This window comes from Stegostoma tigrinum, chromosome 22 (assembly GCF_030684315.1).
Source record: "Stegostoma tigrinum isolate sSteTig4 chromosome 22, sSteTig4.hap1, whole genome shotgun sequence".
Taxonomy (NCBI): domain Eukaryota; kingdom Metazoa; phylum Chordata; class Chondrichthyes; order Orectolobiformes; family Stegostomatidae; genus Stegostoma; species Stegostoma tigrinum.
The window spans coordinates 35,029,290-35,056,948 of NC_081375.1; the positions used below are offsets into that span (position 1 = coordinate 35,029,290).

General features: G+C 40.2%; 2 protein-coding genes across 6 annotated transcripts in view; one reads left to right on the forward strand and one right to left on the reverse strand.

Moving 5' to 3' along the window:
- uts2r2 (urotensin-2 receptor 2) overlaps positions 1-2,630 on the reverse strand; it is a 132,796-nt gene extending 130,166 nt beyond the window's left edge. The window contains exon 1 of one of the 2 annotated variants that reach the window (XM_048555145.2): positions 2,223-2,630. In XM_048555145.2, coding sequence (XP_048411102.1) covers positions 2,223-2,305 — 83 coding nt within the window. In that variant the 5' untranslated portion in view covers positions 2,306-2,630. The remainder of the gene's footprint in view (positions 1-2,222) is intronic. The other variant, XM_048555147.2, reaches the window with a different exon arrangement.
- On the forward strand, positions 1,959-27,243 carry LOC125463624 (hexosaminidase D-like). Of its 4 annotated transcripts, none has more exons than XM_048555141.1 (13): positions 1,959-2,111; positions 3,456-3,624; positions 10,017-10,126; positions 13,434-13,521; positions 14,377-14,541; positions 14,674-14,857; positions 15,108-15,179; positions 16,927-17,128; positions 19,348-19,430; positions 23,442-23,517; positions 25,484-25,588; positions 26,124-26,213; positions 26,364-27,243. In XM_048555141.1, the coding sequence occupies exons 2-13, from the start codon at positions 3,490-3,492 to the stop codon at positions 26,536-26,538; spliced, it is 1,485 nt and encodes a 494-aa protein (XP_048411098.1). In that variant the 5' UTR covers positions 1,959-2,111; positions 3,456-3,489; the 3' UTR covers positions 26,539-27,243. The 4 variants fall into 4 exon arrangements, with proteins under 4 accessions (XP_048411098.1, XP_048411100.1, XP_048411099.1 ...); XM_048555143.1 differs by having other exon boundaries at positions 14,452-14,541; XM_048555142.2 differs by lacking the exon at positions 1,959-2,111 and adding an exon at positions 2,118-2,515.
- Positions 27,244-27,659: the final 416 nt, after the last annotated feature.

A 27,659-nucleotide genomic window follows, 5' to 3' on the forward strand; every position in this document is an offset into this window, starting at 1 on the left:
GAATCAACATCATGAGCAGTGGTACTCATCTATAAAACCCTCTAATCCCTTGGTGGGACATCGTTGGCAAACTAATTGCAATAGGAACGATATTATTAAACTGGAGAGGGTTCAAAAAAGACTTACCACAATGTTGCTCGGAATGGAGAATGTGAGTTACAAACAAAAAAGGCTGGATAGGTTCGGACTTTTTTTCATTGGAGCATAATAGCTTTAGAGGGATAGCCTTACAGAGGTTTACAAATGAAGGATATATAGATAATTCTGCTATAATGCATGTTTTGTTAATGCAAATGGGCTGTAACGCAATTGATGAATAGTAGACACTGTGTGGATGATGTGAATTTTCTGCTATACAGGTTTAGTGATTTTCCTCCAATGCAAATTTCTAAGGTCATTTTCTATAGGTCACACAAGAACGCACCCATTACATTATAGAGAACTATCTGTAGATAGGGTGAATAGCAAGGGTCTTTTCTGTAGGGTGGGGGGAGTTCAAAACCAGTGGACATATTTTTAAGGTGCGAGGAGAAAGTTCTAAAAAGGACACAAGGGGCAACATTTTTACATAGAATATGGCTCATGTGTGCGATGAACTGCCAGAGGAAGCAGTGGATGCAGGAACAGTTTCAACAATTAAAAGACATTTGGATTAGTACATGAATAGGAAAGGTTTAGAGGGATATGGGTCAAATGCAGCCAAGTGGGACTGGTTTAGTTTGGGAACATGTTCGGCATGGACTGGTTGGAAAGGTCTCTTTCCACGCTGTATGATTCTATAAATGAAGTCGAACCAAGCTACAGCTCTGGACAAAAAGTACAGTTTTGTCAACCTTTAAACAGCATTCATTTCTGTGAGCTCAGACTGCCACACAGATCTTTAGATAGGGCATTAACAAACAAGACAATGTTAATTTCTTTTCATTGGAATCTAAGTTATTTTGAGGCAAAATAAATGTTAAGGCTGACTCAATAAAAAAAACTGCTGAAGCCAACCTTTTGTGCTGACAGAGCTAGAAACCAAGAATGCCATTCTTTCCTGACAGTTGATAAAAAGTAACAACCTTTCTCAAAACACCAGCTGCTGAATCTGTTCTTAAAGAAGGGACACTTTTAATGCCCACTAGCACTGTTTCGATGTACACTGAATTAAAAGGTTCAATATTTTTAATGCTGAGTCACTAATAGCAGGAAGCTTATTATGCAACTGCAAGTTATCCTTTACTGAATTACATCAATTCAAACAATATATGTAGCTCTAATTTACAAATCAAATAGATCTTGAGAAAAAAAATAGTGAAAGTCTGATGAAGGGTCTAGGCCCGAAACGTTAGCTTTTGTGCTCCTGAGATGCTGCTGGGCCTGCTGTGTTCATCCAGCCTCACATTTCATTATAGTGAAAGTCTTGTTTGCCATCAGCAAGAAGGGCCTTCACAGGAATAACGTCTGTTGTTTTCTGTGGCCGATCAGAAAGACCCAGAGAAGTTCTGGAGTTATCAAAGACCAGCTAACAGTAAGAAGTCACTTCAGGATTAATGGTCTCCAATTCATGTCACAGAGACAGCAAACCCGAGAGCCCATTGACCAGTATGTCAGAAGATGCCGCAGCAAGGGGCAGGAGTGGGATTTTTCTACAGCAGTACTTCAGAGAGGTCTGTTAAAATTAATAATCATTTCTAGTGTTTGCAGCCCCAGTGCTGCCCAGTGTTTGAACCCTCACTGTTTAAATCCTTCGTATATTAAAACAAAAAACTGTTGATGCTGCAAATCTGAAACAAAAACAGAAATTGCTGGAGAAACTCAGTGGGTTTAGCAACACCAGCATTCCTTTGTGCCACTCAGTATTTGAATCTATGGTGTTTGTAATTTCAGTGCTGCCCAGTTTTAAATCCTCAATACTGCTGAGTGTTTAGATACTCAGTGCTGCCCCATGTTAAAATCCACAGTACTGCAGAGTGTTTGAATGATCAGCAATGAAACAATGTTTGAATACTCAGTACTACCACTATTTCTGCCTGCCTTCGCTGTGCTAATGTAGTACTGTTGCCTTGACCTGGGGAGTACCACATGCGCACTGTATAGCCTGTATCTACAGGGAGCAGCAGTGTTCGGTATGTAACTGCACAAGGAGTAGCAGCTCCGGCGCCCGGCCGCGAAAGCAATATCTTAGTGCCCGGTCCCAGTTTCTCTGCCGTGGCTGCAGTACCCAGGCTGTCTCCTACCTCGGGCGGCCTGACTCCTTTACTGGGCCGCCGCTGATTTTCTCTTCCGCCTTCCTGGAGGTTGCTCTCTTCAGGGCCGACATGGTGCATTAGGGAGGGGATGTGGAGCTACCGTTTGTACTGCCTACACCAGCCGTAATCAATCGAGCTGCTGCAGGGGGGATCTCGGGCAACAGCTGGAACCTAACCTCAGTTTTGCATCCAAATGAACGCAGCAGTTCACCCTGCAGAGCGACGGCTTTGTGAATGCAGCAAGCCTGGCTAATGACCATTTAATCTTGCTCATGCAGAATGCAAGTATTTAGCCTGGAGGGGCAACTGGGTAAACTTGGGCAGAACAAATGGGAATGCAAAACAAAACAAAACTCTGGAACCTTTTCAGGGAGGGTAGAGCAATGTGCTTTGGGTAAAAATAGTACTTGTCAGTGACTGAGATAATGGGAACTGCAGATGCTGGAGATTCCAAGATAATAAAATGTGAGGCTGGATGAACACAGCAGGCCAAGCAGCATCTCAGGAGCACAAAAGCTGACGTTTCGGGTCTAGGCCCGAAACGTCAGCTTTTGTGCTCCTGAGATGCTGCTTGGCCTGCTGTGTTCATCCAGCCTCACATTTTATTAACTTGTCAGTGACTAACTTGTAAACTATTTGGGCAGCCTTGATTTGGATGGCTGGGTGCCCTTGCCCCAACCCTTACACTAGGTTTAAGATGCTACGGAGAGAGTGTGTCCTACCTGCAACCTGGGAGACCTTTAGCTGCCAGTTAAAGGCACAACTAAGACATACTGTGGCATAATCCTCAAAAATTGTTAGTGTTTTGTATTACCAGCTTGACATAATTGCTACAGTCACTCTGTCTACTATACACCCAGAATTGGCATCAGCTTTAAAATAGGACCCATTTTTCCAATGAGAATCTTTACCAAGACTGATTGTATGTTGCATCTAGCCACTGCACAGCGCAGCGAATCTTGTTTCTGAGAACAGTTGAGGGTGCATCCACTGAACGGGTTTCAGATATAATTTGGTTGTGGTTGTATTGAAGCTTATTTTGTGTAAGTAATTACTGACAACAAATTTATTGAAGGCTTCTGCTACCTTAAGACCAATACATACATACAAAACATATTGCCAAATGCAAAATGTAGGTATTTATGGATGAACATTTATAAAATGTCACGAATAACAATATAAAAATATGATAATTCTGCTGTATCAATATTTTCTTCCCAGGTCTTACAGGCCACAGACTTTGTATGTTTGAAGAATGGCAGATGGTCTTGGAGACAAGCCAATGGAGGCAGATAATGGGACGAATACACTTAAACCCCCACAGATGGGTTTGAAACTAGTACATCTGGATTTGAAAGGAGCCCCGCCCAAGGTCTCCTATCTAGTAGAGGTGATGTGAGTCACAATACTGGCATTTTAATATTTCTTCTCAGTGATTACATTTTAGAACAAAATAAAGGTCACTTTAACCTGTGGGATGGCTTCAGTAACAAGATATTGACTGAATTTTTAAATCAAAGTTTATAACAATTATTTGCCTGAATCATTAACCATAATTAATGAAGCTTGTAATACAAAGAATGTTAAATAAAGCGTTCATTAAGTTGGGTGTGTTTAGGAGGATAGCATGGCCAATGATAATATGCAGGAGAAATGTTTGTCCAGATTGAGAAACTTCAATATTGTGGATAAACCTTAGAAAAAGTGGAGCTCTGTCCATTTGGATAAATATCATGAAGAGAAAATTTGATAGAAGTGTTTATGTTGAGGCTTTGATGTAATAAACAATATATAAACTAGGAAAGGAGCCATACAAGATCTGGTACTGGGGAATGTCCCTGGTCAGATGATTGAAGTTTCAGAGGGGAAGCATTTTGGGCACAGTAATCATAATTATCCAAGTTTTAAGTTCATTTACAGATAAAGATAAAAGTAGTCCTCAGATGCAAGTACTAAGTTGGGTGAAGGCTAACTGCAACACTATTAGACAGGAACTGGTGAATGTAGATTGAAGTGACTATTTATTGGTAAATTCACAGCTGGCATGTAGAAATCCTCTTAAAGGCCATTTGATTAGATTTCGGGACTAGCATGTTCCTGTGAAGATGAAAAATAAGGATGGCAAGATTCAGGAATCTTGGATGGCAAGAGGAATTGAGAACTTAGTCAAGAAGAAAATGGAAAGATGCTTAAGGTTGAGGAAACTGAAGACAGGCAGTGCTCTTGAATAGTACAAATATAGCAGGAAAGAACTCAAAGACTGAGGAGGGCTAAAAGGAGTCATGAAGTAACTTTGGCAAACAAGATTATGAAACATCCCAAGGTATTTTATATGTAATTAAGGAGCAAGAGGGCAGCTAGAGAAAGGGTAGGTCCACACAAGGACAAAGGAGGGAATTTATGCTTGGAGCCTGAGGAAGTGGATGAGGTCCTTAATGAATACTGAACATTGGTATTCTCTAAGGAGAAGGACATTGTGGGTGTTGAGTCTCGGGAGGGATATATTGATATTCCAGAGCGTGTTGATATTTAAAAAAAGGTGTTGGATAATTTGAAAAGCATTAGGGTAGATAAGCCCCAGAACCTGGTGGGATCTATCTCAGAGTGCTGATGGGAAGTAGTTGACGAAATTGTTGGGGCCTTGTGTGAAATCTTTGTATCCTCTTTTTAGTCACAGGAGAGGTCCCAGAGGACTGGGGAATAGCCAATGTCATTCTGTTGTTTAAGAAGGGCAAGAGGGATAATATGGGAAAGTACAGGCCAGTAGGCCTTACGTCAATGGCAGAGAAGTTAATGGAAAAGACTCTTACTAATAAGATTTACTCACATTTGGAAAAATATGGACTTGTTAGTGATAGGCAGCATGGCTTTTTGAGGGGAAGGTAATATCTCACAAACTTGACTGAGTTTTAGAGGAAGTGACAAAGATGATTGAGGGCAGGGCAATAGATATTGTCTGTATGGACTGTAGCAACATCTTTGACAAGGTTCCCCATGGCAGGCTGATATGAAAGGTGAAGTCACATGGGCACCACGGTCAGTTGGTAAAATGGATACAGAAATGGCCCTATAATAGAAGACAAAGAGTAGTGGTGGAAGAGTGTCTTTTGACTGGTCATCTGCGACCAGTGGTGTTCTGCAAGGATCAGTGTTCGGACCCCAGTTGTTTGCGATGTACATATGTGATTTGGAGGAGAATGTAGATGACCTGGTTAGTAATTTTGTGGATGATGCAGAGATTGGCCAAGTTGTGGATAGTGAGGAGGATTACCAGAAGATAGATGGGCTGAGACTTGGGCAGAGCAATGGCAGATGGAGTTTATTCCAGACAAGTGCGAGGTGATACGTTTTGAAAGATTTAATGCAGGAGGGAGCTGTACAGTAAATGGCAGAACCCTTAGTAGCATCGACATACAGAAGGATCTAGATGTACAGGTCCACAGTTGCCTGAAAGTAGCAACAAAAGTTGATAAGGTGGTCAAGAAGGCATATGGCATGTTTGCCTTCATTGGTCAGGGCATAAAGTATAAAAATTAGCAAGTCATGTTGCAGCTGTATAGAACTTAAGTTAGGCCGTTTGGAATATTGCACACAGTTCTGATCGCCAAACTGCCAGAAGGATGTGGAGGCTTTGGACAGTGTCCAGGAACAGTTTACCAGTGTGTTGCCTGGTTTGGAGGGTATGAGCTATGAGGACAGATTGGGCAAACATGGTTTGTTTTAATGAGATAACAAGGTGTAGAGCTGGATGAACACAGCAGGCCGAGCAGGAAAGTTTGACGTTTTGGGTCGAGACCCTTCTTCAGAAATGGGACAGGGGAAAGGAATTCTGAAATAAATAGGGAGACAGGGAGAGGCGGATAGAAGATAGATAAAGGAGAAGATAGGGTGAAAGGAGACAAACAGGTCAAAGAGGTGGGGTTAGAGCCAATGAAGGTGAATGTAGGTGGGGTGCTAGGGAGGGGATAGGTCAGTCCAGGGAGGATGGACAGGTTGGGGAGAGGGGCGGGATGAGGTTGGTGGGTAGGAGATGGGGGTGGGGCTTGAGGTGGAAGGAATGGTTAGGGAGGTGGGGACTAGCTGGGCAGGTTTTGGGGCGCGGTCGGTGGAGGGGATATTTTGACGCTTTTGAAGTCCACATTGCCATCCTTGGGCTGCAGGGTTACCAAGCGAAATATGAGATGCTGTCCCTGTATCTTTCGGGTGGCATCATTGTGGCAATGCAGGAGGCCCAGGATGGACATGTCATCCGAGGAGTTGTGGGGGGGAGTTGAAATGGTTCGCGACCGGAAGGTGTAGTTGTTTATTGCGAACTGAGCGTAGGTGTTCTGCAAAACAGTCCCCAAGTCTCCGCTTGGTTTCCCCAATGTAGAGGAGGCCACAACGGGAACAGCGGATACAGTATATCACATTAACAGATGTGCAGGTGAACATCTGTTGATTTGAAAAGTCTTCGTAGGCCCTGAGATGGGGGTGAGGGGGTAGGTGTAGGGGCAGGTGTAGCACTTGCTTTGGCTGCAGGGAAAAGTGCCAGAGGTGGTGGGACTGGAGGGAGTTTGGTGCAGATAAGAGAGTCACAGAGAGAGTGGTCCCTCCAGAAAGCACATGAGGATGGGGAGGGAAAAATGTCTTTGGTGGTGGGGTCAGATTGCAGATGATGATGATGCATTGGATTTGGAGGTGGTACGTGAGGATGAGGGGGATTCTGTTTTGGTTATTATTGCAGGTAGTGGGTGTGAGGGATGAATTGTGGGAAATACAGGAGACACGGTCGAAGGCATTTTCGATCACTGTGGAGGGGAAGTTGCAGTTCTTGAGAAAAGAGGACATCTGGGATGTTCGGGAGTGGAATGCCTCATCTTGGGAGCAGATGAGGCGGAGGCAAAGGATTTGGGAATATGGGATGACCTTTTTACAGGACGGTGGGTGAGAGGAGGAATATTCTAGGTAGTCGTGGGAGTCGGTAGGCTTAAAATAGACATCGGTTTCCAGGTGGTTGCCAGAGATGGAGACAGAGGTGTCCAGGATGGAGAGAGAGGTGTCAGAGATGGCCCAGGTAAACTTAAGGTTGGGATGGAAGGTGTTAGTGAAGTGGATGAACTGTTCGAGCTCCTCATGGGAACACAAGGTGGCGCCGAAACAGTCATAAATGTAACGGAGGAAGAGATGGGGAATAAGGCCATTGTAGCTTTGGAAGAGGGACTGTTCCACGTACCCTACAAAGAAGCAGGCATAGCTTGGGCCCATGTGGGTACTCATGGCCACCCCACTTGTCTGTAGGAAGTGGTAGGAATTAAAGGAGAATTTGTTGAGGGTGAGGACAAGTTCGGATAAGCGGATGAGGGTGTCAGTGGAGGGGGCTTGTCAGGCCTGCGGCACAGGAAGAAGCAGAGGGCCTTTAGGCCATCTGCATAGGGAATGCAGGTGTATATGGACTGGACGTGCAAAAACGAGATGTTGGGGACCGGGGAATTGGAAGTTCTGGAGGAGCTGGAGAGTGTGAATGGTGTCACAGACTAGGTAGGGAGTTTCTGGACCAAGGGGGAGAAAATGGAATCTGGATAGGTGGAGATAAGTTCGGTGGGGCAGGAACAGGTGGAGACAATGCGTTGACCAGGGCAGTCAGATTTGTGGATTTTGGGAAGGAGATAGAAGCAGTCGGTGTGGGGTTGGGGAATGATGAGGTTGGAGAATGTGGGTGGGAGGTCACCTGAGGTGATGAGGTTGTGGATGGTTTGGAGATGATGGGTTGGTGCTTGGGGTTGGGGTAATGATCCAGGGGGTGGTAGGAGGAGGTGTCGGTGAGCTGGCACCTGGCCTCGGCGATGTAGAGGTCAGTGTGCCATACTACAACTGCACCTCCCTTATCTGCGAGTTTTATGGTGAGGTCGGGATTGGAGGGGAGGGAGGTTTCACTTCAAGGTCAAATGATGAGAGGTGACCTGATAGAGGTTTTCAAAATTACGAGAAGAATGGGTAGTCCGAGTCTCTCTTCCCATGGTAGAAATGTCAGTCATTAAAGGGCATTAGTAAACTCGTTCTAAGGTTCAAGGTGGTAAGTTTAAAGATGTGAGAGGCACCATTTTTACACAGGGAGTGTAAGTGCCTGGAATGAGCTGCCAGGGGAGTGGTGCAGGTGGGTAGAATAGCAATGTTTAAGAGGCATCTTTCCAGATATATAAATTGGCGGGAATAGAGGGATATGGTCAGCATAAAGGCAAAAGGTTTTTAGTTTAGAAAGGCATCATGTGTTGATGCAGTCTTGGTAGGCCAAATGGCCTGTTCCTGTACTGTACTGTTCCTTATTCTCTTTGTTCTTTAAATCTTGGGAAGCTATTTCCACTGGTCAGTGACTTAGTGACTCAAGGCATAAATCGACATAGGTAAACTGGACTAGGGAGCACTATTCACTTTTGTCGAATTCAAGTGATTAATGTGGCCAAATTGAAAATTGCAAAAGTACAGTGTAATCCCAATTCGTGCTTTTAAAAATTGCTGTTTACATAGTCCCAAGTCAATTCATGTAATATATTAAACAATAACTTACTATTGCAATCACATGACATCTCAAAGAATTTTGCAGCTAATGAAGTACTTTTGAAGTGTTAAGGGCATGTTAAAGGAGAAGATTACATGTTATGCGGTAATGAAGTAAAATGTAATCAAATGGATTCTACTAACTTCCTTCGTACTTATTGAGCAGAGTTCTTGCGCAAGTGTGATTTCTTATACAGAAGCTGTTAGCGAGTTAAAAAAACCTTACAAAAAGTTAACTTGAAGTTTACTGTCTTGATATTTCCTGATTTAATGTGAAGATGAGTATTGTATCTATTCTGTACATCTTGTAACTGAGCTTAAAAATGTCAAACTTTGCAATCTAACCTCACCACAATGGAATCAGAGATAATAGGAACTGCAGATGGTGGAGAATCCAAGATAACAAAGTGTGGGGCTGGATGAACACAGCAAGCCAAGCAGCATCTTAGGAGCACAAGAGCTGACATTTCAGGCCTAGACCCTTCCCAAAACGTCAGCTTTTGTGCTCCTAAGATGCTGCTTGGCCTGCTGTGTTCATCCAGCCCCACACTTTGTTACCACCACAATGGAATGTGGGTGTTGCTAGCTTGGCCAACGTTAATTGCCCACCCCTATTGCCTAAGTGGCAGAAAAGCATCGACCACACTGCCATGGATCTGGAATCACAGACCAGGTAAGGATGGCAGATCTCCTTCCCTAAAGAGCATTAGTCAACTAGATTTTTTTTAAGTGACAACTGACACTGGTTACATGGTTGCCATTGGCTAACTTTTATTACAGATGTTCATTGAGTTTCAATTTCACCGTCAACTATGTCAGAATTCTAACAAATGTTTCCACAACATTAGCCTGGCTTTCTGGATGCTAGCCCAATTACATTACCACTATTACCATCCCCAGAACTGGTGATCTGCACATTTATGCACAACTGATTGTCGAGTAATAATGCAACAACTAGTGAACCTGAGAGGTTGTTTAGATTTTTAACATGTAATTCTAATTTTAAAATAACACATTTTAGTTTAATTTTCTAGAATTTTGATCCTTTGACCTGCTGTTCTCACAATATTAGAGATCACCTTTCAATACTGAAAAATTTTGTTTCATAAAACCAGAACTTGACATAGTCTACTTTTCAAGGAGCTAGCACAACAGCAATGGGCTAAGTGGCCTTCCTGTACTCTGTGATTCTATGAACTTCTGAAATTTGAATTGAAACAGCTATATTTCAATTTCCTGTTGTAGATCTTTCCTCTGCTTTCCCACCTTGGTGCAGATGGTATTTTACTGGAGTATGAAGATATGTTTCCATATGAGGGGAAGCTGCAGGTGTTAAGGTCTCCACATGCCTACAGGTAAAAGTTTCATAAATGAATTAATGTATGACTACTCAAACTTACTTTGATTTTTCTTCTAATTCATGAGGTTCAGTGGAATTTTAATGACATCTTGTTTCACAGTTTCCTGGTTCATTGGGACACTGGTTGTTCTCTTGCTGCCTAAGCCTGCTTGCCAGTATTGTACTTTTTGAGCAATTAATCAGTGGTTTTCAAGCATGGTGAATGTTATCGTAAAATTCCATTTGCAGAATTACTGGTGAAGTCCATAGATTCTTGTTCCCGAGAGCAGTGTTTAATTTATTTTTGCACTGTGGTATATTTGTCCTCATAAGTGGATGGAATAAAAAAATTTAAAAATATTTATGAAAATCTAGAACAATGCAAGGATGCTAAGATTCAAACAATCTATATGACAAGAGAAAAGATTGTTTGGGAGGTTGATTTTGGTTAGGTAATACATTGCCATGAAGAAAGCAACAGGATAGTATAAGCTCTTCAAACTCCCAATAATGCCAAGAAATGTGTGAGGTTTAGAGATATCTTTTTTGCTTACAGAGAACAGAGCTCTCTTTATGAACAAAAATAGAAGTTGCTGGAAAAGCTCAGCAGGTCTGGCAGCACCTGTGAAGAAAAAAATCAGGTCTAACAACCCTTCCTCAGAACTGATAGTAGCTGGGAAAACGTCGACTTATATATGCAGAAAATAGGGAGGGGATTGGGGTAGGGAGTGAACAAAAGGATAGAGCCCGGAGAGAGAGAGAGGAGCAGTTGGACACGCAAAGGAATTGATAACAATCTAGCTGGGAGGGTGAATAGTCCTTAATGGGGACAGTTAGTGACTAACAATAGGTCGAGTGTAATGGCAGGCTATGTGATAACAAGACCTGGTGTGTGGGGTAGGAAGCTAGGACATGGGAGAGTTTAGGCTCTAAAGTTAAAGATATTGAGCCTGGAAGGCTGTAGGGTCCCCAAGTGGAAAATGAGGTGTTCTTCTTCCAGCTTGTGTTGAGCTTTGCTGCAACGCTGTAGCAAGCCTGAGACACAGATGTCAGCCAGGGAGCAGGGTGGTGTGTTAAAGTGGCAGGCAACAGGTAGCTCAGGGTCTTTTTTGCGAGCAGAATGTAGATGTTCTGTGAAGGGGTCACCCAGTCTATGCTTCTTTTCCCCAATGTAGAGGAGACCACATTGTGTGCAGCGAGTGCAGTGGACTAGATTCTTGGAAGTGCAGGTGAAGTGTTGCTTCAACTGGAAGGTATGTTTGGGCCCATGGATCGTGGGGAGGGAGTAGGTAAATGAGTAGGTTTTGCACCTTCACTAGTTCCAGGGGAAGGTGTCGTAGGGCCATGGGGGCTACTGGGGTTGAAGGTAGAGTGGACCAAGGTGTCCCAGAGGGAACGGTCCCTGTGGAAAGCGGACAAGGGAAGGGAATTATGTGCCTGGTGGTGGCATCTCAATAAAGGTGATGGAAGTGGCCTTCTTTGTGAATTGTTTTAACCATCATAAATAAGGCAATTTACAAGCTTGACTGATTATCTTAAATTGGTTGTCTTTTTCAACTGACAACAGTATCTTGCTGGTGGAAAACACTACCTGTGAAGCTGCTGGAGAGTGGTAGCATGAAACAGCCAACATAAAAGGCATACGTTCTCACCAGCCCAACTTGGCATTCGTCCATCCCCATGGTGACCTTACTTCTGCTCCCCACCCTCCTGCCTTTTTGTCAAGGTGGTCCAGCAAGTCGGGAAGTTTCACCTTGAAAGCGAAATTCTAGTCCAATATCTGTGCTTTTAACAATTCCTTTGATATCTTCCCCCATATTTTCTTTACTGTTAGAAGTTTCACTTTCTTTTCCCCCAGCCTGAATGTTAATACAGTGTTGGCTATATATGTTCTTCCACCATTAATAAATGTTAGTTGGAACCCTTGTATGTACCAGCTAAGAAAACAAGCAAAAACTGATCAACAGACAATATTTTAAAGAACAGCTGACAGCCTACCCAAAACAAAAACATACACATGATTCAATACAAGCCTAAACTGTGTTTAAAATTCCCCATGGCTTTGGTCTTCCTTGCCTCCATAACCATCTCCAACTTTACCACATTTTGAGAACTTTACATTTCACCAGCACTCTTTTGAACATCCCTACCCAGTTTAAATATCATCTGAAATCATACATTCAGATGTTTAGCAGCTATGCTCTGCAATTTCATCCTTAATTTTTTTTTAACCTCTTCACCTCCTTCCTCACTTAAGACCATCTTGAAGTTCACCTTCTGACTAGACCTATTCCAGGTTGGCCCACTCTTTTCAATGACTCATTCCACTCCCATGGTGAACGAACTTATGCTTCCCACCCTCCTGTCTTTTTTGTCAAGTTTGCTTAAGGCATTGTATTATACTACAACAGTAGTGTAAAAATGTTCAACAGTACTTTACTGGATGTCAGTGCTAGAGCTGGCAGAAAATTATATAGATTTGGTGTTATGAGAATACATTGGATAGCAACTTAAGTTGTTCACAAGGTCAATGCAATTAATATAATCAGTTTAGATTTTCAAAAAGCTTTCCACAATGCTTTTAAAATTAGATTACAAGATAAGGAAAGATTAATGGAGTTATTGGCTCATTAGTTTATTGAATTGCAGGCGGATTTGACAACAGAAAGGAGATGGTAATGACAGTGGAGAAATTATCTGTTGGAATTTCGCAGGAATTTATTCAGCATCTCTTGCTATTCAGTTATTTTATAAATGTTGTGGGGCTTGCAGTCAATCATTTGCAGTCGCATTAAACTTTGTGACTAGATGCTGAACAAAAGAATCAGCTTACTCAGACTCATAAGATCTGAACAGACGAGCTGAGGAGTGATGGACTTTACTGGAGGGAAGGGAATGTCATGTAACATGTATGTAATTTCCAGACTCTGAGTTGTCACCATTAATATTGCAGCAAGGAATTTCTGCGGTACCTCACTGGCAGGTTTGAAGGTAAGGGCTCTAGAGAAGTGTAGTGCATGGTCTGCTCTCCATAATCCATCTCCCCTTTTTTAGGGGGTGTGGGATGGAGATTGTGGTTGGTACACCCATCCTTCAGTCTATTGAGATTGTCAAGTGGCCAGTTAGTGGCCACCAAAGTACCTTATCCTGCTCCACCAGAGTGCAGGTTTGTACATATTCACTGAGTATAATTGTAGCTTTACCTGGTTTCTTCTCCCACTTAGCATCCTGAAAAAATTCAATCAACTATAGAGGAACCTGGAAATGGAGGTGTATTCAGAGCTGGTGTGATTGTTAATAACATTGTGCTTTCCTCATTGCAGTCCATCAGAAATCAGAGAAATCATGAATCTTGCCAGAGTGCTTCATTTTGAAGTAATTCCATTAGTGCAAACCATTGGCCACATGGAGGTGAGTTCAGAAACACAGTAAAGCTGAAAGGCCACATGGGGCTAAATCTCATGAAATTTCCAAAAAGAATGCATGAGAAACTTTACTGTAAATAATGCTGCCTCACAACAGATTGACGTGGAGGTGCCGGTTTTGGACTGGGGTGGACAAAATCAAAAATCACATGACACCAAGTTATAGTCCAACAGGTTTATTTGAAATCACAAGCTTTCTAACGCTGCCCCTTTGTCAGATTCAGTGAGAGGAGAGCAGACAGGCACAGAGTTTATGGGCAGAGAGGTGAAGGGCAGAAAGTTCGAAGGATTATTTGATTTCTGTGCCCTTCATCTCTCTGCCTACAAACTCTGTTTCAATGTGCTCTCCTCTCACTGCACCTGACAAAGGAGCTGCGCTTCAAAAGCTTACACTTTCAAATAAACCTGTTGGACTATAACCTGGTGCCATTTGATTTTTGACTTGGTTCACAATAAAATGCACAAGAATGCGTTAATTGCTGTGTGACTGAAGCCATATGAACATTTCCTTAGAAGTTAGATAACTGATCAAAGCCAGTACATCTTGTCTCAAATACTTCGCGTAACTTTGCAATGTTGCTTCCTGTCTTAAATGTGGTATGTAAGTCCAAACTCTGGTTTTTTTTTGGTATTGTGATATTCTGTGCTTCAAAATGTGAATCAGTCTGATACCGTTCACTGTAGTTGTACCCCTGTCAGTGTGGGACCTGGGATGCATATCCACTTAGCTACTGGAGAATACAATAACCCATGAGAGATTTCTGTATACTAAATCCAGAATATATCATTATTGATAAGTTGAATTACCATTGAATGATACTTTTAAATCTTGTTCCTACAGTTTGTGCTGAAACATAAAATGTTTTCCCATCTTCGCGAAATGAAAGAGTTTCCTAACAGTCTCATTCCTTGTAAGGAGGAGTCCATGGAACTGGTAAAATCCATGATTGACCAGATCATGGCAGTACATAAAGACTTAAAATGGCTGCACGTTGGATCTGATGAGGTACTGCAACAATTACGTGGGAGATTTGATGAGCAGTTTACAAACATATTGTGTGTCCACAGGACACTAAGTTAATTGTGTGGTGTTTACATTTTCTGAAATAAAAATTGTTTTTTTCTATGTTATCTTTAGGTTTATCATCTTGGTGAAAGTGAAGAATCTCAGAAATTACTTGCACAAACCCAAAATACTGTAGACAGCCTGTTTCTGTCTCATGTGAGAGCTGTTGCAAATTACATCGTCACTAGCTACCCTAATGTGAAACCCATCGTTTGGGATGACATGCTCCGGAACATCAGTGAAGAGAAACTTAAAGGTATTGTTGCTTTTTCAGTGACACCATTTAAACTAAGACAATGAAAAGGAAAGCTACGCTTTGTTTTAAGTTCAGCTTTTCAGATGACCTGATTCCCAGCACAGTGCGCATGGTGTAGATCAGTTGAAACATTGAAACCCCACAATAGGTTCAAACCAGTTTGTATTCTTAAGCAAATTCTTTATTTTAATTTTTTTTTATTTTTAATGTCGATCTTATTTAAACATTTTTCCTTTTGTATCCCATTTAGAATCCATGTTGAGTCAATTTGTTGAACTGATGATTTGGGAATATAATGCCAATTTTAAGGTAGATGGCATGAGTAAGTAAATATGCTTTGTTTTTGATATCTATAACCATTCATGGAAGTTTGAAATTAACCATGCAGTTTTTGGCATTTTTCAGGATCGCAGAAAGATCTCACGATCTGGTACTTTTGTATATTACTACACTTGTTTTAGTAGAAGCAGTTCAAAATAAAGTCAAGCTGTACAAATCTTATTTGTAAATTAATAAGCTCATGCATCTGGTAAGACAAGACATTCCTTTAACTTTGTATCTTGTCAGAATGTATCACATGGCAATGTATCAAAAACAAAATTGATTTAGGATGGCTATATTATTATAAAAAGGAGTTCACAGAGGGTATTGAATTAATTTTCTGCACCAAGAAATACAAACTATTTCTACAGAGTGCTTCCACTGTTAATCTTTTGAAGAGCAAAATACTGCAGATACTGGAACCTGATATAAAGTCACAAAATGCTGGAAATCCTCCAATAGCATCTTTAGTGCATAGTTCCTTGAAAGTGGAGTCACAGATAGATAGTGTGGTGAAGAAGGCGTGTGGCATGTTTGCTTTCATTGGTCAGTGCATTGACGATAGGAGTTGGAAGTCATGCTGCAGCTGTGCAGGGCATTGGCTAGGCCACTTTTAAGATACTGTGTTCAATTCTGGTCTCCCTGCTATAGGAAAGATGTTAAACTTGAAATGGTTCAGAAAAGATTTACAAAGGCTATTGCTGGGATTGGAGAGTTTGAGATATAGGGGCTGAATAGGCTGAGGCATTTTCCCCTGGAATTTGGGGGGCCGAGAAGTGATCTTTATAGAGGTTTACAAAATCATGAAGGGCATGGGTAGGGTGAATAGCCAAGGTCTTATTCCCAGGGTAGGGGAATCCAAAACTAAAGGGCACAGTTTTAATGTGAGGGGGGGAAAGATTTAAAAGGGACCTCAGGGGCAGCTTTTTCATGCAGAGGGTGGTACGTGTCCGGAACAAGTTGCCAGAGGAAGTGTTGGAGGCTGGTACAATTACAACATTTAAAATATATCTGGATAGGTACATGAATAGAAAATGTTTAAGAGTGATATGGGCCAAATGCTGGTAAATGGGACTAGATCAATTTAGGATATCTGGTCAGCGTGGATGAGTTAGGAAGAAGGATCTGTATCTGTGCTAGGATCTGTATAAGTCTGAGTAGGACTTGTGAGAGAAAATGCTTACATTATTGTCCCCTTCTGATTGCATTTGTCTTTTAAAAAAATATCAGTTTTCTTCTTTCCCTGCACTAACCTTTATCCAATCTCTCTACTCGCTCAAACACTTGTGACATTTCTGACTTTTTCCAATTATGATCAAAGGTCATTAACCTGAAATTGTAACTGTTTATTTCTCTCCTGTTGTCAGACCTTCTGAGTATTTTACACTTTGATATATCATTATGCATGGATTTTAAAGTGTAAAGTTAAAATTACTTTTACGATGTTTAGTACAATTTAATGATTTATGCATTTTGGTACATTTTCACTGACTTTGAAAATAAATGAACCTCTTGGAGGTATGATTTCTGATGGCACTTGTAATAACAATACCTAATTTGTAATAAGAAATGTCAGTCACCCAGCAGTATCTGAAGTCATCATCGTACATGTTGTAATTGGCTGAGAACAGTTTTCCCTCAATAAGATTTCATGCTTGAAGATTTTAAAAATTTGTTTTCATATATGCAATTAAAATAAGACAAGTTATGTCTCATAGACTGATGATATTCTGTTTTTGTTCACTAAGTGCTTCAAATTCAAAAATACCAACGCTCTGGATTTTCTCATATGTGGTTTGCAAGTGCGTTTAAAGGATCCACTGGTGCAGCTCAGTCGCTAACACCCATTAGCTATCACTTAGCCAATCACCTGCAGTGGCTGAAGGTGGCAGAAGCTCTTTCAAGGGACTTTATACAGTTACATGGGATAGCACTCACTGGTTGGCAGAGGTATGTGAATTTGGGAAAAGGTTCATGAATGTGTTGCATTTTCACCACAGTCTAATAAGTACACTTTTCATCCTTTTTGTTTAATTGTTCAGTTTATCTTTTCAGTTGATTTATTTTTACAGTCGAATAATGTTAAGGTATGAAATGAATCTAAAGGGCAAACAGTAGTTTAACAAATACATTTGGGTTGAAATTCCATTGAACAATATTAGTAAATATATTTGTACATAATTCTGCTGTCTACTATTTCAAAGTGCTCGACTCTTAACGAGCTAACCAAGTCACACAATTGTGCCAATTAGAATTGGGCAACAAATGCTGGCTTTGCCAGCGATCCCACATCCCATGAACTAAATTTTAAAAAAAGCATTCAGCTGAATATTGTGAGGCTGGATGAACACAGCAGGCCAAGCAGCATCTCAGGAGCACAATTCAGCTGAATATTGTGATTGGCTCCACTTCCAAATGGTAATGAGAGGAACTTTGTATACTTGCATCAATGCTGTCTTCTGTACAAATGGATGCAATTTTGGTTGTCTGAAGAATCAATTTTATTCCCAGATTATTGTGCATTTTACAGTTATATAAAAACAAAGCATTTAAAGAGACAAGTAATAGCAATTTGCAAAAGCATAGCATTGCTGTAATACACTTGCATCTGATAACATTTCATGACATAATATCTGGATCATTTTTATTATTTGTTGACTGTGATTAATGTTGATGTTTCCAAGAAGTAGGAAAATTTATCTATGCTGTGATGTAAATGTGTGATTTATATATAACTTAGTAACATTTATCTTAGAGTTTGTGCTTTGAATTCGTGGCATGTAGATTTGGTCTGTGCCTATGAAGGTGTTTTAGTGTTACCTTGTATTTCAGTAGCCATGACAATTTCTTTTAAAACACAGTATGATGGAGAGTATTAGGGTTTTGTTTATCTTGTAAGAGTTTTACAAACAAAGTAAACAATGGTTATTAGGTTTCAGTTAGACAATTCTAGATTTGTTTTTAGATTACAGGAAACACCCATAGCTTGAAGAAAGTCCTATTGGTTCTGGTTTGCAGAGATCTTGGCTTCAGCTGAACATGTAGGACAGTTTCTACTAAAAAAGGAAATTGGTTCAGACCTGTTCAGAAATAGGTTAACTCAATGGAAGGAATTTAGTTTGAAATTTTCAGACCAGAAGTGATCAGTTAAAATTCTGAAGGGGTTATTTGTAGCTTAGAAAGTTAAAGATTCATTGTAGAAAGAGGCCATTAGGTTCTCAAGACTGAGAATTGGAACCATAGTTAGTTCAAGCCATATAAATGTGATAGAGAAGAGAATTTTTCAAGGTGCGATTATTGTAAAGATATACAATGGGAATTAATGAAATTGTGTTTTACTATGTGTTTTGAAATTATTAAACTTTCTTTATATGTAACTAGTTTGGTTTATTCTTATTTTTTTTTTGTGCAATAAACTAATTTTATTTTTAAAAGCCAGATCTGTGATATTGCATGTTTGTTTCAGTGATAGACCATGTCACTAACACAAAAGAAACTGGTAAGCTAGATTTCAGTTGGTATCTGACTTGTCTAGTAATAACATCAACTGGGATCGTAACAATGCATAAATCCTGGTTCCTTATTTTTCGCAGTTTCTTCAGACTGATGCAGAAGTTAGCTATTTTTAAGTGAAGAACCTTATTGTAGGCTATTGGCAAAACTGGTTATATTTTTTCAAAACAGCAATTAAGCTATTTGAGACACAGTAAAGAATAATTTCATTGTCCCAACAGAGAGCTACATGAATGGCAAAGATCACCCTGCTCTTTTCACTCTCACCCTTGCTGGGCTTTGCCTGTCTGGCCCTGGTGATGTCATTCCCATCTACTGCTCCTCTATGACCTTCAGCTTCATTCTTGCCTCTGGATTGCTGTTGTCATGGCAGTGGCTGCCACTCCCAGTGGCTGTGCTGTCTCTGAAGAGCTGCTAGCCCTCTACTCTTGAGAGCGAAGTCCCCTTCGTGAAGGCTCTGGGAACCCTGACAGATGGCAGGGGAGTACCTGAATAGGATTTAATCCCCTTGGGGCACCCAGCAACAACAGTGACACTGTTGTCTCACTGTATCCAGGTGGTGAATGGAGGAATTAAATTCATCACAAGATTGGAAAAACAAAGTAGACACAAAAAAAGCGATAATTCTTTCCATATTTTTTGGGTTTTTTTTCTAGATATGATCATTTCTCCGTTTTATGTGAGCTACTTCCTGTGGGACTTCCATCCTTGGCTGTTTGTCTGCAAACTCTGAAAAATGGTAAGGCATATTATATCTAAAATACTTGAAGATCTTCTAACAACCGTTGGCTTTCAAAGTTCTTCATTGTAAAGACCTTGCCATCTGATCTGCAATTGTTTGCCCATGTCCACACAGGGAATGAGTTGCTTTCCAAGGATAGATTATTAAATGTTGATCATTAGGAATGACGTATGTTCATCATGATATAATTACTGGTTCTTTATTCAGAATGAACAGCTCAGGTAACGCACTGTTCTAGGCTACATTTATCTGAGTTGCAAGCATAAGCTGTGGACTAGTAATTCTCTATTATCCTTGTATAGATTTTAACACCTTTAAGTAGACTTACAAAGGTTGCCAGTCCCACCAACTGCCAGTGCTGTTTCAATCCTGGTTACTTTGGAAAGTGAAATAAATTTATGAGGAAGCCATCAACAACATACATTCCGTACCAGACATTTACAACTTAGCAAGTTAGCCCTTAACGTAGGACCACCTCAAATTTAAGGTACATATTTAGCAACAGTAAGGTTGGGAGCATGTTAGCACAAGAAAAGTACAATAACAATGAACAAATGAAGGCAAAGCTGCATTAGGCGAACTGTGAGACCAGGTTAATAAATAGGTCAGTAGACTTAGTCGTAGATTTTTAGGAGATCTTTAACATTCTTTGCAGTGGATTATCCCCTGAGAAAGAAACACTGTTTGAGAAAAATGGATCTTTATTTTGTTCATTTATTGCCCATCCTTATTTGCCCAGAAGGCTGTTAAGAGTCAACCATATTGCTATAGGTCTGGAGGTGCATGTAGTCCAGACCAGGTAATGATGGCAATTTCCTTCCCTAAAGGACATTAGTGAACCAGATGGGTTTTTCCAACAATCAAAAATGAATTCACAGTCATCATTAGACCCTTAATTCCTGATATTTATTGAATTCAAATTCCAACATCTGCCAGAGCAGGATTCAAACCCAGCTCCCCAGAACGTTATCTGGGCCTCTGGATTAACAGTCCAGAGATAATACCACAGGCCATTCCCTCCCCTGGAGCTAAATGAGGAAGATAAGGTTGATTTTACTTTGAAAGAAGCACTGTAAAGTCTGAAAAGCTGGAGGCTAGGATAGACTGTTAGAACAAGCAAAGAACAAACACCTCTGCTTTCTGCCTCTATCATATTTTTGGAGTGTGGGAAAAAGTTGAATAGCGGTATAAAAATAGATAGTAAAAGTTATTACAAATATTTGAATAGGAAAAAGGGGAGTATTTATTGTCCAGAAAAAGTGTCTGAGGAATTCATGATAGAAAATAAAGAAGTGGTAAAGATTTTGAACAGGTATTTTATGCCTTGCCTCAGCCAAAGCTAATTGAAAATCAAAACAGTCCCCAGTGGATAAAGGGAAGCCAGTAGATGTGCTGTACTTGCAGTTATAAAAAGTGTTTGATAAAGTGTCACATTAAACATAACTGCACACGAGCACATCATAAAGGGAGCAACATAATAAAATATATCAAGGAAGAATAGAGCATTGGTAAATTATTCTTTTTCAGGTTGACAGGCTGCAGCTAGTGGAGTGCCATAGGGATCAGTGCTGGATCTTCAGATATTTACAATCTTAATCAATGACTTGGAATAATGAGACATAGGTGGTTAAATTTGCCAATGACACCAAGATACATAAGAGGATAAGTAGTCAAGAAGAGGTAGAGTCTGCAAAGGACAATAGATTGGACAAAGGACAAAGTTAATCAGCAAAGAATTTTGGCACATCAAATATAATGCAAGTAAATATGAACTTGACTGTTTTGACAGGAAGAATAGAAATGTGGTGTTTAAATGGAAGGAGATTGCAGAACTAAGTGGTACAGAGGGAGCCAGGTATCCTTTTACATGAATCGCATAATGTTAATGTATAGGTACAAGAAATGATTGTGTAGGCAAATGGAATATTGGCCTTTATTGCAAGGTGATTGTACCATTACAGTGGGAACTTAATTGCAGTCACACAAGGTACTGTTGAGACAAAACTCTGGAGCAGGGTGTACAGTTATGAACGAACTCCTTATTTGATTTAAAAAAAAATGTTTTAGATGCAGATTAGAGAATGCTGACTCATTCCTGAAAGGATGAAAGGCTCACGATATGAAGAAAAGTCGAACACGTTTAATCTGTGTCCATTAGCATTTAGATGAATGAGAGGTGATCTTTTTGATGTGTAAGACCATGAGGGACTTTTTGGGTGGGTACACAGGGAATTTCTTTTTACTTTGAGAGAGATTAAAACCAGAAGACATTGTTTAAGAATAAGTGATCTCACTTTTAAAACAGAGATGAAGAGAATTTTGCTCTCAAAGTGCATTAGAATGTGAAATTCTCTTCTGCAGACATTAGTAGAGGCTGGTTTATTAAAGTATTCAGGGCTAAGTTAGATAGATTTTTGATAGACAAAGGAGCAATGGGTTATAGGCAGCATTCGGGAAAGTGGAGTTGAAACCGCAGCCAGATCAGCTATAATCTTGTATCAGAGATAATGGGAACTGCAGATGCTGGAGAATCCAAGATAACAAAGTGTGGAGCTGGATGAACACAGGAGGCCAAGCAGCATCTCAGGAGCACAAAAGCTGACGTTTCGGGCCTCGACCCACCTGATGAAGGGTCTAGGCCTAAAACGTCAGCTTTTGTGCTCCTAAGATGCTACTTGGCCTGCTGTGTTCATCCAGCTCCACACTTTGTTATCTCAGCTATAATCTTATTGAATGATGGTGCAGGAGTGAAGGGTCAAATAGCCTACACCGCATATTATTAATAGAATGTATTATGTAAATAATAATTTTCTTACAGCAAGGATTTAAGTCCCACAGCATTTTCTTCCAACCAAACTCTGAATTTTCCTTTGCCTTTTTAATCAATGACTTACATATTTTCTGTTTTTGCAACGGCATTAACTACAAAATTTAAACACAACTTACTCCTTTCAACATTTTTCATTTTATGCGTATCCTCATTATGAAACAATCTGCATTTCTACCAAAGCCTAGCTCATATGACAAACGAATATATATCAATTAAATACACTATTCTAAAAGTGTTATTTAAAGTATGCTTTAGTTGACTACACCTTCAACCTAAAACCTTTCCTCACATGTTTATGTACAGTGCTTCAAAGATGCAATACGTGCATTATTGCTTCCATGACAGTCAACAGAGTAGAGTAAAATACATTTCCGTTAAATAATAGGAACTGATTGTGTTGCAATTTGCCTGTGAGTGAGACTAAATGAACTGTACACAAGCTTCTGTGCTGCAGAAGCAATTTTGCAGTCTCGACGGGACTTAAAAATCAAGCAGCTTATAATGAGTGATATAAAACAGATCCTGACTTATTTTTACTTTGTGCACACTGTAACATAAGATAAAAGTAACATTTTCCCTTTAATTGTAAGCTAGCAATTGACTGACAAGATTTGGAGGATAATTGGATGAATGAGAAAAGCTAAACTGTGTTGCTCCAAACCATAACACTAACGCATTGACAAAGTTGGAAACACAATCATGGGGGGAAAACAAAAGAGTAGGGTCTGGAGAGCCCCTGACTGTCAGCATCCTCAGTGCTGCTGAAGAACAATTTCAACTTCAAGCATCCAAACAAATAAATATTTGTCATAGCATCTATATCATGTTCTTTCCTAGTACAAAGGCAAGGTCTTTGGTATATTGTGCAACATATTATTTGGTGCAACATATATTTAGAATTATAGCAAGTGTGGGAGCCTGAAATGGACCATGGAGAACTACACAGCCTATTGTCAGATTTGAAAATGCCTTCCACTTTTAGATGGCTACACAAGGGGATTTTTGTTATACTCTCACTGTTCGGCAAACATGACTTTTAGGCGAATTTCGTACTTATAGAATTAACTCAAATCAAATTGTTTGAAACTGGCTGGAATGTTGCTCAAAGTTTTTTCATTTTGTAAAAGAATCGTTATTACCCCTTACTTTAAAACAAACCTTTTTGTGTTTCAAATCAGGTGTGTTCTCTGAAAAGGAAGAGGACTTTGTGAAAAAATGTCTAGGATTCAAAACATTGAGAGTTAACTTCATAAGGTAACTGGCCAACAGACTTCATTCGAATACGCTGTTTCATTTCAAATACAGTAAGAAAATGTGAAAAATTAATTGTTAGCGACAATAATATATATGTGTGAAAAGTTACATCTTTCCCCTGATTTGACTTTAAAATTAAATTCACATAATTCATTAATGCTCCAGCAAACTCAAAGAGGCTAACATACGAACATCTATTATGAGAGAGACTTTTTTTTAAATTAAACTTGGGGGTGTAGATTTGCTATGATCTTACCAAAGCCTGGACTTGCAATTTTGAGTTGGAGCCTTTTAATTTTGACTGGCGTGATTAAAAGATGGTTCAATAAGATGGTTTTTTGGTTATGAGGGCTTATGAAAAGACAGATTGGTGTAATGATGTATTAGCCTCACTGATCAATAAGGTGATAACAAGAGAGCATAAGTTCAAGTCGATTACAAAAGAAATTAAAAAGGACCTAGTAAAACATTTCAACATGGATGGTGATTAGGATTTGTAACTTTCTGCTAATAACAAAAAAAAATCAGACCCAAATGAAAGTTGTTTTAACATGGAACAGTGCTTGAAACTCTTTCATTTGGCACAAGATTTGCTACAAATTTCTGCTTAAGTGAATCCATTAATTACTTTAGAATAGAGCCAGGTGGTTGCTTGATTCAGAGTAATATGAGAGTGGGTAAATAACCAAGAGAGTGAGAATAGAGAAGATGCGTCACTGAGAAAGATGTCTACACAGAGGTGGTAATTGAAATATGAATAGAATATTTTACAGTTCTGAAGGTGCAGCTGATCTTTAAAAGTCATTCTGAATGAAACAAAAAGTTGATTATTATTATTAGAGCCAAAACAGGAGTTCTGGTCTGATTATTCGACTTGTTTCAGTGTGTTGGAAGTTTGCAGTGATTTTAAAAAAAACTTGAGCTAATGAGGTTTAGGGCTGGATTTCCATTTCCAATTGGCAGGTTTGAAGGCTGTGGGAGTGGTGCAGAAAACCAAGAAGCTGGCAGGTCTGCTCCCAACCCTGGTCACCAGCCAGCTAGTGGGCGCCCACTCAATCAATGCCCACTTAAGGGACTTAACTGCCACTTCTGGGAATTACCTGGTGGCAGCGAGGTCCATGTGGCCCACTCAGCACGTTTCCTTGCACGAGCTGTGTCAGGCAGGGAGGGTGCGCGAGTGGTCCTTCTTTAATGCATGCACTGGGCACACCAAGGACCCTCCCCAAGTGTTAATACCCACCAAGCTAATGCCAGCCCTTCTTGAACTCTAGCACTGCCTCTCTCCCTCGCCAGGGTCTGGCAAGATTTTTACACACGTGCAAAATTCTGACCCATCTCGGCTCATCTCCTCAGATCCACAGTGCAGTACTCTCTGGTGGTGTTCATTTTTGGAGATGGGCTGTGAGGGGGTGAAAGTGCCATTTCAGACCTACTGACTATGGTCTGCCATTTCTCTGGTAGATGTCATCCCCTTCCCTCCCCACTGCCCCCACTACCCCCACCACCCCCACCCCACCCCATCCAATTCCCCACAACTTCCCGCTCCCCACCCCCATACCAAAGCCTAATTTGTGAACTTTGATTTGGATTGGGGACTGACTGTAGTCCCCTGTAAAATCCCATTCAAAAATCATAGCTCTAAAATGTGAAAAACATTTGATAATGTTGCAGTTTGCCATTGAACAAAGTCGCAATAATGGTCTTCTGCCAAGTAAGATTGGTCAGTTTCTTTAAACACTTTTACAATGAACCATCTTGCACCGATTTCAGTAGAAGAGAGTCCAGGACCTGCTACACAAAAAAAGGTATAGTAATTATATTCCTGAACTCTTGCTACATCATATCAATACAATGCAGTATTAATTAGAAGCAGGACAAATTTATTGTAAAGAAATAAGACTTGACAAAAAAGTGAGTGCCGGCTAAAAGTTTAAATTTATTGGAAGCCATTGTGTTTCTCTTTCAGCACTGAAGATGCAGGCAGTTTTCCAGGCAGTGATATATTCAACCGTGTGACTCAAATAATCACCTACCTGCAGGAATCTGTTGATAAACTCCTTGAAGAAAATATGTAAGGGTTGGACCTTTGTTTTTTTTAATTCACACACATTGGCAGTGAACACATTGACGGAAACAGTGTAAACTGTAGCACCTTTATTTTCTTGGCAAGTTTAAGGTTTGAGGTTTCAGGCTGGTGGATTCTTTGGGGAGGTGGAATTTCTGTCCCATCACAAGAATACCTTCTGACCCTGACCAAGTTTCTGAATGATTAACTGCATAAAAAATGTGGGACCTGGAGCCTTCACTGGTGCATTCCACCAGACTGTGGCTGGACTCCTGCTGAAGCCTACCCCAGGGAAATGTGGCTGCCCAGCTGCCTTTTTTGAAAAGGAATTTTTAAGATCTGTTCCTGAGGCTTAACATAGCATCACTCTTTGAGCAGTTTTCCCACATTCTTCTTGTGACTTTTTTGCCCAAGATCATCTCTGATGATCACAAAATAGAGGATGCTGGGTCCTACGTTTACAACTGCTTGCAATGTAACAACATTGTAGATAACAAAAAGCATAAAGTATGTTTCAACCCTCCTACTTTTTCCTAATTAGATACATAAAAGGATGGTTCAGTAATTACCACAGAAAGAGGAAATTTGTTCACCCCAGTATAATTCAGCATTTTGAAGGAGAAGTCAGAAGGTATGTGTGCAATAAGTGTGATAATTTTACATAATCGTCAAACATCTTGAAGTTCTAATTACTGGGCCGTGAACTAAAAGTGCAACACAACAGTTGTCTGATTGAAGTGATTGCTGTGATGGCTAATATTGGCTAATGACCCCCTTCTAGGGTCCATGCTCACTGGAAGGCTGGTGTAGGTGAGCTGAGTGCAGCGCTGGAGAAAATCTATTATCCAGATACTGTGGAGGAGTGGCTAGAAGAACATGTCCATCCAACCTTGACAAAGTTGCAACTGTTTGTGAAAGACATGGATGAAACTTTGGCATCAGAGCATTTGAAATAAAAAGTGTCATTACATTTATTGACTTTTAGAGATTGTCACATTCAAGTCCTTAATTTGAATGCATGACCTCCTTTGATTTCTAATTAGCATCATTCAAGATGAAGCCTACTGTATGGTAACTAACAAGAACAAGAGATTTAGCATGAAACGAGAACAAAATATTTAGTTCTTAAAACCCACTGCATCCATATTGTTTACAATCCATCCTAGCTATTTTGCCTCTCTTGAGGTGGAGAGTCCTGCATTGAAGCTTTAATACTAATTGAAGCTGTACACCACAACTCACTCCTCAGACAGCAATGCCTTGCTGTAGCAGCACAGACTATTGTGAGCAATGGGCAATTTGGTAATCTCAGAAGAACATTAGTAAGAACAGCAAAAGATCATTTGGCTATGTAAGTCTGTGTGCCATTTCATAATACCATGACTGACCTCAGTCAATACTTCTTCCTAAAAATTTCAATTATTTTGCCTGTTTTGTATTGAATAGTGTAAAGCCATGTCACTAATAGTTAAGTTATAAACTCTTCTAGATCATTGAAGAGAATTGGTTACTTTGGCTTATTTTGAAATGGATTAATTCTTTGAAGTATAACTGTGAAGTACAGGAACAGAAACTAGCTAGCAGCAGTAAAAACTGTCACAAAAATGTTTATGTAGACATTGTACTGATTTAACACATAATTAAAAGCATCTATGCAATCATTTTTTGTTTTTAAATTTACTTGTCTTATTGAACATTTAGTGTAGATAGGCCAAAGTAGGCCAGAATGGTTTGAATGGTCATAGAGTCTTTTCCACAGGGTAGATTCAAGCTGTGTACAGGGATTTTGTGGAAATATTGATGCAGCTGACTCTGACAGAACTGAAATTTTGTTGAGGCACGCACTGTGTCTGGCACTCTCCAAGAAAGTCCCTTAGAGTCAGAGATTTCAGAGGCTTCCAACTCACTTACGCCAAATAGTTACTCTGGAAATGTTCAAGGATTAAACAGCTTACTCAAACTCCTTGCTGTCTAATAAACTTCATCCCGAACTCACGAGTGTACCCCAACTATGCTCTGAACCCAGATACTCCTAAGACTAACACCTTCAGCCCTGACCAGATCTCACGGGACGCCC

Excerpts from the sequence above, each read along its gene's own strand:
- LOC125463624 (XM_048555141.1), top strand. The coding sequence starts at position 3,490 with ATGGCAGATGGTCTTGGAGACAAGCCAATGGAGGCAGATAATGGGACG. Across the intron at positions 10,127-13,433 it reads AGGTCTCCACATGCCTACAG|TCCATCAGAAATCAGAGAAA; the intron begins GTAAAAGTTTCA and ends TCCTCATTGCAG. Across the intron at positions 14,542-14,673 it reads TGCACGTTGGATCTGATGAG|GTTTATCATCTTGGTGAAAG; the intron begins GTACTGCAACAA and ends TGTTATCTTTAG.